Source organism: Sorex fumeus, unplaced genomic scaffold (genome assembly GCF_029834395.1).
Source record: "Sorex fumeus unplaced genomic scaffold, SorFum_2.1 ptg000003l, whole genome shotgun sequence".
Taxonomy (NCBI): Eukaryota; Metazoa; Chordata; class Mammalia; order Eulipotyphla; family Soricidae; genus Sorex; species Sorex fumeus.
Window position 1 is genome coordinate 17980248 of NW_026606060.1, and position 9631 is coordinate 17989878.

General features: G+C 52.8%; 1 protein-coding gene across 1 annotated transcript; it reads left to right on the top strand.

The window, feature by feature from the left end:
* The first annotated feature begins 200 nt into the window (after positions 1-200).
* Positions 201-1114, top strand: TMSB10 (thymosin beta 10). The gene is made up of 3 exons (XM_056117740.1): positions 201-342; positions 479-592; positions 774-1114. The coding sequence occupies exons 2-3, from the start codon at positions 493-495 to the stop codon at positions 806-808; spliced, it is 135 nt and encodes a 44-aa protein (XP_055973715.1). The 5' UTR covers positions 201-342; positions 479-492; the 3' UTR covers positions 809-1114.
* The last annotated feature ends 8517 nt before the right edge of the window (positions 1115-9631 follow it).

The following is a 9631-nucleotide window of genomic DNA, read 5'->3' on the forward strand; positions in this document are numbered from 1 at the left end:
ACACACACACGCACACACACAGAAAGGCACACGCACCACACACACACACACAGGAAGGCACACGCGTACACACACGCACACGCCCCCTCTGCGGGTCGAGCAGGCCCCCCGCGAGACGTGCGGCCGCAGCGGGCGCGGGCGTGGGAACGGCGGCGGCGGCGGCGGCGGGGCCCCGGAGCCGCCCGCGCTGCCCCCGCCCCTCGGCTCGGCGCCGCCCCCGCTGCGGCGGGCGAGGGGCGGGCCGGGGCGCGGCGTATATAAGGCGAGGGGCGGGCGCCGCTCTTTTGTCTCGGCTGCTGCGGCGCGAGTGGGAGCGGCGGACGGCGCAGGAGAAAACCCACGGTGAGCCGGGCTCGGGGCCGGGGCGCCCGCGGCGGGGGCCGGGCAGGGCCGGGCGAGCGAGCGGGCGGGCGGGCGGGGGGCCCCGACGGGGCGCGGGCGAGGGCCCCGGGCCGACCGGCGCGCTGTGCCCCGCCAGGGCTATTGCAGGAAATGGCAGACAAACCGGACATGGGGGAGATCGCCAGCTTCGACAAGGCCAAGCTGAAGAAGACGGAGACGCAGGAGAAGAACACCCTGCCGACCAAAGAGAGTGAGTGCCCGACGGCGCCCCCGCCCCGCCCGCCGCGCGCACAAAGCGCCGCGTCCCCGAGCGCCCGCACCTCGCGGGGGCCGCGCCCACGCCGGGTCCCGGGGCGCCGCGGGCGGGGGTGGGGGGGCCCGGCCAGGGGGTCCTCACCGCCCCCTCCCTCCCCTCCCCTCCCCCGCCGCAGCCATCGAACAGGAGAAGCGGAGTGAGATTTCCTAAGCGCCCGGACGCCCCCCGCCCCGCCCCGGCCCCCGGCCCCCTCGAGACCCCCCAGCCGTGCTGCGGAGGAAGAGCCACCTGCGAGATGGACGCGAGCGACAAGCTGCACTGTGAACCCGGGCGCTCCGCGCGGGCGCCCCCGGCCCCGGGGTGGGAGGGGGACTGCGAGGGACCCCGCCCCGCCCCCCGCCCCCCCCCCCGCCTCCGCCTCCCCCTCGGGACTGCCAAATTCTCCGGTCCGCCCCGGGATGGTCTAGACAATGATTTGTATGGTTCGTGAGAATAAAACACACCTCGTGGCTTGGCTGGCGTGGTCTGAGTGTCTTGGCGGAGTCTGCGCGGGCCGCGGCGTGGCGGGAGGGGTCGGGCAGGGCCGCGCGGGTGCGGGACCTTTCTTGTGGGTTTTTTTGTTTGGGGACCCTACCTCCCGTGAGGAACCGCTTCTGCGCCCAAGCTTCTCGTGCAACGCCCTCGAGCTGCGTTTTGACATTCCTAGAAGCGATTTGACTGCGGGGGGTGAGCAGGAGGCTCCCCCTACACCCCCCCAAAAAAAGAGCAGGCTGTTTTTTTTTTATAAGGTTTCCCAACCTCCCCCCCTGGTTCACACCCCGAGACCCCCGGGGGTTGCAAGTCTCAGGAGCCAGGGAGAAAGACTGAACGGGGCTGGGGCGACGGGTAACAACAAAAAAAAAAAACAAAGGGGGGGATCCTGCGAGGGCCGAGGGGGAGCTCGGGGGAGGGACGCCAGGAGCTGTCGGGAACAGCCTCGCTTTTTTTTTTTTTTGTCTTTTCACCCTGGCTCAGAACCTTCCACAAAAGCATCCGCCGTTAGAGGGAGTTTGGGAGCTGAGGCACCGCCCGCTGTGCTCTGCAGGGGAGGGAGGGCTGCGCCCTCGGACCCAAGGGGATGGGTGCGGAGCCCGCCCCGGGGTGCCCAAGCGGAAGCCAAGTACCTGGGCTGCAGGGCTGTGGGGGGCAGTTTCCTGCCCGGGCGGGGGCGCGACGTGCTTGGGGAGGTGTCCGCAGTCTGGGTGAGGGCAGGGCTCCGGGAAGTTGAGCCGCTTGAGCCGCGTGGGTGAGAGGCCCTGCTCCTCTGCACAAAGGAGCAACTTGGCTGTGACACTTGTGCCACCCGAGGAGAGGAAATGGGCCTGGGGAGCAGAAAAAAAAAAAAACGCCCCAGGGGGGCTGGCTTTCCTGGGGGGTCTGCTCTGGGCCCGGCTGGGCTCCCTCCTTTTGCCAGCCCGTTTAACAGAAGAGGAAACTAGAGGAAGGTATCTGAAACTGGCGACACTCTCACTCTAATGAATCTTGGGAGCCAAGGGCGAATTGGGGGATCTTATAACCCAGAATCTGTGGCTACTAGTAAGTCATGACTGCCCCTGGCTTGTGGCATAGTAGGAGAAAGGGGGGAGGGGCAAGAGCCAAAGGACGTGAGAGAGAAAAAGAACCATGCACCCCCCCCACCCGCCCACCCAGGGAGGAGATGGGGTTCCTGGAGGAGTCAGCAAGAGAATGAAGTGGGGCCCTGAGTGATAGTACAGCGGGTGGGGCGTTAGGGAGTTTGCCTTGAAAGTGGCAGACCTGGGTTCAATCCCCAGCGTCCTGTATGGTCCCCCAGGAGTAATTCCTGAGTGCAGAGCTAGGAGAAACCCCTGAGCACTGCTGGGTGTCACCCCCAAAAAAGAGTGAAGGGGGCCCAGGAGAGGAGGAAGCTGATCTTGAAGTAACTTGCTTGCTGAGGGGGTCATCCTCCCCCATCCCAAGGGCCCTCCCCTCCCAGTGCTCCATGGGGCCCCTGAGGGCAACCAGCCTCCTCTCTTGGGCTCCAACTGAGGTCAGAGCTCATAGCCTCCTGTTTCGGACCCTACAGATTTCCCCACTCTGGGTAGTCCCAGAATATCACTCCTGAGACCCCTTCCCTCCCTTGGAAGACAGACTTGTCCCCTCCATTCTTTGAGGTGGCGTATAGAATGCCCACCTCTCTCTTCCTAAGCGGTAAAAGGAAAAGTCCCAAGGATGATTCTGCTTTTCCACTCTAAGAGAGGGGCAGATTGACCAGCGTCCGCTCAAGGAGGCGAAAGGAAGAGGGGAGCAGGGGATGTGGTGAATGATTTCAGAAACCTCATTAAACTGTAGGGTTTTACTTGGTGCCGCCGCCTTCCCTGACCCCTCACCCAGAGCATTCTGGACACTTCCGCCCCAGTGCTAGGCTAGGAGACAGGCCCAACGGCCATGCGTTGGCTCACAAGCCTGCCGTTTAGGCCCTGCCTTACTCCTTGGCATTATCCCATGGGAATCTGGAGAGAACCCCAGAACCTAGAGATAAAAGGCCAGAGAGCACTGAATCACCCAGATCAACACCTTTCCTCCCTTCTCCCCGGTGTCCCACCATTCTATGAGAATAATGCTGATTCCAGCTCAAGGCCCTTTTCCTCCTACTTAAGAATTCAGGAACCAATTATTAATCACATTGCAAAAGAATTGAGGCTTGCTCTGTAGCTAAAAGCAAAGTATATCACTTCCTTTTAAGCATACCTGAATTTCTAGTTTCACTTTCTCATTTCACTCCTAACTCCAATTAGGCCTTCTCTGGATTGGAGAGATGGCTCAAGGGCCTGGGTGTGTATGCTTTGCATACAAAGACCTCTGGGTTTGATCCCTGACACCAACAGCCTAGGATCTGGGCCTCCTCAGGAGCAAATACTGAACCAGGAGTAGCCCCCGAGTCCGTATGGACATAATCCAACACACCACCCACCCACCCCCACCCCGACCCAACACACATAAAATAAATGGGCAGGAGAGATAGTACAGCAGGTCTATCTCATGCCTTGCACGCGACCCAGGTTTAATTTTCAGCATCTCATATGGTCTCCTGAGCCCCAGCAGAATCCCTGAGCACAGAGCCAGGAGTAAACCCTGAGCACCACCAAAGGTGACCACCAGACCAAAAAGAACCAGGCCTCCTAATTAAGGATTCGAAGCTTGAAACTTTCCATCGCTCCTGGGTGTAACAATGGGCACAACTGCAGAAGGTCCAGGCGTGCCCTTCCTGTAGTGAGACTCGCTGGGCGCCTGCTGCAGACCTCGGCCTTTCACAGTTCTTGTAAATATGGAGGACACCTGGGGGTGCACCTCGTCTGAATCAGGGCTTCTGTTTTATTTCGTTGGGAGAAGCCCCTCCAAGCAGTAGTCAGGGAACCTGACAGTGCCTGTGAGTCTCCCCCTGCCAGGCCAGAAGTTCGTGGCAAGGGCCCGAGTGCTGAGGACTCCAGGGTCACCCTGCAGGGCTCAGAGGCCTCTGGGAACCACACTAGCAGCACTCTGGGTGGGGGGCGGGGGACCATGTGGTCCCAGGGATTGCACCAGGCTAGCTAGCTGCAAAGTGCATGCCTTACTGTACTATCTCTCCAGCCCAGTCAGGGCTTGTGAAATGCTTTCCACCAAGGATCCTGTTTTGCCTGAGAAATTTCCTGGGACCCAGGCTCTAAACAATAAAATTTTTTTAAAGTTTTTGTTATCCTACACGAAGCCTTGACCCAGAGTTAAGAAGCAAGGTCTGTGCCACTCACCCAAAACAAAGACTCAACAGAACTGAAAACATAAGACCGAAGCTACAGCCTCTGGAAACTTGTAATGTGTCTGTCAAGTTGGCAGGGATGGGGCAAGGGTTGGGATGGGAAGGGAATATGGGAACACTGATGGAGGAAGTTGACACTGGTGGTGGGATTGGTGTTGAAATATTATATGCCTTGGGTGGGAGCAATAATATAGCAGGTATGGCACTTGCCTTGTACACAGCTGACCCAGTTGGACCCCCGACATCCTACGTGGTCCCCTGACCAGTGCCAGGAGTGATTCCTGAGCACAGAGCCAAGAGTAACCCATGAACATTGTCAAATGTGGTCCAAAAACAGAATAAATAAATGAAATATTATATGCCAAACACAGTAATAAGTTTCCCGATGTTACTGGGCCCGCTCGAGCAGATCCATGAACAACGGGAGGACAGTGACAGTGATATGCCTAAAACTCAACTATCAATAACTTCGTAAATTACTGTTCTTTAATGCGCTGTAGCACTATCCTCCTGTTGTTCATCGATTTGCTTGAGCGGGCCCGGTAACATTGTGAGACTTACTGTGTTTGGCATATCGAATATGTCATGGGTAGCTTGCCAGGCTATGCCGGGCTCTTCGAGAGGGGTGGAGGAATCGAACTCCGGTTGGCCGGGTTGGCCACGTGCAAGGCAAATGCCCTACCCGCTGTGCTAACTGTTCTTTAATAAAAAATTAAAAAATAATTAAAATAAGAAGCAAGGTCTACAAAAGGAGAGAAAGAACAAAAGGGAATGCCCTGCCATAGAAGCGGGATGGGATGGGGGTATGAGAGGGGTGGGAGGAATACTGGGATCATTGGTGGTGGAAAATGGGCACTGGTGGAGGGATGGGTACTCGATCATTATATGACTGAAACCCAAGTACAAAAACTTGTAAGGTCAACAACTGTACCACATGGTGTTTCACTAATAAAAAAATAAAGGAGAAGCAAGGTCTAGATTAAAAGGACACTTCCTCTCTTCTCATTATCTCCCAACGTCAGGCCAGAGAGCTAGAACAGCGGGTAGGGGAACTACCAGGTGTGGCCCCCACACAAACAAACAAAAACAATTTCCACATCTCTCCCGCCATCTGCCATCCTCCGGCAGACTCCTCTTCTCAGACAGGCTCCCTTGCCTTCCCACGTTCTCCTCTTCCTGCCCCCAATCATAAAAAAAAAAAAAAAAAAAACAGTTTTCGTTCTCTGCCCTTAGCACACTACTCAGACTGCATGCAGAGGGAAGAGCCGGCTGTTTCTCATGTCCACTCCAAATTCTCCACTACAGGTCACCAGATGGGCCGGTTTCCACTCCAAGCCATGCCTGAGTCCCTAGACACCGTTTCCGAGTTCTCCACCTCCATCACCATCAACACTATCTGCCCAGGGATAGCATCTGGGCTCCCAGAGTAGTGGGCTTAGTCCACAAACCGACCACTTCACTTCAGATGGCTGCACACCCCTCGGCTAGTGTGTTTACGAAAGCGGCACATCAGCAAAGCTATGAGCCCGCAGCATCTCCCTGAGGAGACACCACAGAGAAAAGCAACCCCTGAAAGAATAGCTCGAGAACGGTTCCACACTGAGCTGGAGCCACTGTACACAGGGCAGGGTGCTTGTCTCACACTTGACTGACCCAGGTTCAATCTTGGACACGGAGACCCAGATTTTTTTTATTTTTTTTATTTTATAAGTGACTTCATTATATTTGATTACATTCAATATTCAAACACCAATCCTACCAGCACTACACCTTCCTTCCCACCAGCAAATTCGGGATGTCTCCGTCCCAAGCCCCAAGTCCTGTCCCAAAACACAAATGAAAGAATATATTTTGTATTGTCTGTTATGAAGAACTGCTGAACATGCTTATTAAAAAAGTGTTCATATAGAAAACAGTGTGAAGATTGTTCTGTTTTGGCGGGAGCCATTAAATAAGACATTCTATAGGACATCACTAACATGTTGTTATGGTTTGGGTGATGTGAGCTCTGGTATATAGGTCTGAAAATATGTATATATACATATATGTGTATATATATATATATTTCCCTCTATGATTTGCTGCCTACTGTCTGAATCCCATCAAATATGATGTGGTAATTATGGAAAAATGGGTAGAGAGTGTCTTATGATGTGTCCAGGAATATGTCCACTCATATGTGAAGCTCGGCCCGAGCATGTGGAAAGTGGCCTGGAGCGTGGCGGGGGTTGGGTAGTGGAGGTCAGCTGCCGGGGCTGGGTCCCTTGGGGCAGGGAGGGCTCTCACCCGTCCCCCTCTGGGGCACCCCAAGTGAAAACAGCCTGGCTTGGAGTCCGGTGGAAACCCAGATTCAATCCTTGGCATCCCATATGATCCCCAAACACTTCCAGGAGTGATTCTTGAGCATGGAGACAGTTGTGACCCAAAAGCCAAAAATAACAGAAATGAAGAAGAATATTCCCACAGCAGCTGGAGTGGAGTCCATATGTAAATGTTGTCTTGCATGCGGCCAAATGGGATTCAATCCCCAGTACTGTCTATGGTTCTCTAAGCACCAACAGGATCCCTGAGCATCCCTGATCCCTGAGCACAGAGTCAGGAGAGAGTTCTGAGTACTACAGGTGTAGCCCAAACCCCTTCACTGTAGAAAAAGGGGGAAAATAATCCGAGGGGGGTTATACATATTACACAAAGAGCAAAAACAACCCAAATGTCCATCAACACAATGGACAGACAGACAAATTTGATAAAGTCAGTTGTAGAGTTATAGAAGTGTGTATTTATGATTAGCACTCCAATGCATTTGGCTTCCATAAAAATAGTTTCAAATCTTCTGAAGAGCTAGATTCCCAGTTTTGAGTTTTATGTTTTGTTTTGTTTTGCTTTGCTTTTTGTGTCAGACCCGGCAATACACAGGGGTAATTCCTGGCTTTCCACTCAGGAAATACTCCTGGAGGTGCTCAGGGGACCATATGGGATGCTGGGAATCGAACCCGGGTCAGCCGCATGCAAGGCAAATGCCCTACGTGCTGTACTATCACTCTAGCCCCTAGAGTCCCAGTTTTTTTTAAGACTATATTCCATTAGCACGTGTGAAGTTCTATATTAGAACCCCAGCACCATTTGATCCCTGAATACCAGTAAGTGTGACCTTTAGGGTTCCCAAAGACCCTGAGACTAGAGTACCACAACCTGACCATTGCCAGGAATAGCCCATCGGTCCCTGAGCCCCCTACGAGAACCCTGCGGGGGAGCCTCTCCAAGAGTGATCCCCAAGCACAGAGCCAGGAGTAAGTTCCTAGGCATTGCCCTGACACACACACACACACACTGTGCACTACTGTGTACTATCACTCCAGCCCTCTTTTCTCTCTATAAGTGTTGGGCTCAAACCCAAGGTTTCACACATGAGAGTCAAGCAAACAACACTGAGCTGATTTTATCTCCGACTTCCATTTCAGTAAAGAAGTGTTATAGGGGAGGCTGGAGCAATAGCACAGCAGGTAGGGCATTTGCCTTGCATGTGGCTGATCCGGGTTCTATTCCCAGCATCGCATGTGGTCCCCCAAGCCCTGCCAGGAGTAATTCCTGAGTGCAGAGCCAGGAGAAATCCCTGAGCATCGCTGGGTGTGACCCAAAAAGCAGAAAAAAAAAAAGATGTGTTATAGGGCTATAGGGTTGGAGCAATAGTATATAGCAGGGAAGGTGCTTGCCTTGTATGCAGACAACCCGGGTTCAATCCCTATCACCCTTTATGGTCCCTGAGCACCACCAGGAGTGATCCCTGAGCACTGCAGAGTGTGGCCAAAACACCCCCCACCAAATAAAAGTGTCATAGAATATTTGATACAAAAATACATGTTAGTTCTGAAAGATTGAAAACCAGTGGTATGAGTCCATCATAATCCTTGCCACCACCCCCTTTCGGTGAATCACTGAGTGATAGGTCTGTCCATGGGTCCCAGAAAGGAAACTCCTTGCTGGGAGATTCCTCGGAAGATTGTATTTGCTCTTTAAGGGACATAAGGAGAAGTAACACATCATGTAAAGGAGAAGTAACACACGTCATTGTAAGTGGATGTGATCTTTGAACCATGATGGTCTCTTTGAAACATTAAAGGGAAATATGAGCATACAAAGAATAGCCAAAAGAAAGAAAATAATTTAAGTACCTGATGAGTTCATTAGCTGCTGAGTATTATCAAAAGTGACTTACCTCTTTGCAATGAGAAATGATACAAGTTTCTTATATTTATTTTTTTTTTAAAAATTGTAAGTTGTTTTTTTCTGTTATTTCTAGTCAAAATATCCTACAATAATCATCTGGAAAGAGAGCATTCTGGGCGTAGAATGCTCGTTAGCAGGTTATTGTAGTAGCTGCGACAAGAGGGACTGGCTGGAGTACAGGGTTTAAGACACTTGCCTTGCACACAGCCAACTCCGGCTCAATCTCTGACACCATGGATGGTCTTCCAGCGCCACCAGGAGTGATCCTGAGCACAGAGTCAGGAGTAAGCCCTGAGCATCACTGGGTGTTGCCCTTTTTTTTTTTTCAAAAGTTTCAATAAGAGGGGCTAGAGCAATAGCACAGCGGGTATGGCGTTTGCCTTGCACACAGCAGACCTAGATTCGATTCCCAGCATCCCATATGGTCCCCCGAGCACCGCCAGGAGTAATTTCTGAGTCCATGAACCAGGAGTAACTCCTGTGCATCGCCGGGTGTGACCCAAAAAGGAAAAAAAAAGTTTCAATAAGAAAGAATAGTCCAGGACTGGAGTGATAGCACAGCGGGTAGGGCATTTGCCTTGCACACGGCCCAACCCAGGTTCAATTCCCAGCATCCCATATGGTCCCCCTAGCACGGCCAGGAGAATTTCTGAGTGCATGAACCAGGAGTAACTCCTGTGCATCACTGGGTGTGACCCAAAAAGCAAAAAACAAACATGAAAAAAAAAAGAAAGAATAATCCAGATAAGAGGTATTGAAGACGTCCTAGTGGCTGGTTAGTTGTTGAACAGTCAGCTCTCAGTTCCTGGTAGAAGTGGGTAGGAGCTGATGTGAAGCACTTCCCGATTTCTATGGTGTAAATTTTGCCAATTTCAAGATTCCAAAAGTTTGACAATTAGCTTTTCTGGCTTACAAAAGTCAAACAAATGGATCCTTGCAAGATGGTGTCAGTTGGCTCCAGCATAATCTGGCCACAGCTGCAGGAGTAAGAAGTCAAAGCACAACTCTGCAGC

Excerpts from the sequence above, each read along its gene's own strand:
- TMSB10 (XM_056117740.1), top strand. The coding sequence starts at position 493 with ATGGCAGACAAACCGGACATGGGGGAGATCGCCAGCTTCGACAAGGCC. Across the intron at positions 593-773 it reads CACCCTGCCGACCAAAGAGA|CCATCGAACAGGAGAAGCGG; the intron begins GTGAGTGCCCGA and ends CCCCCGCCGCAG.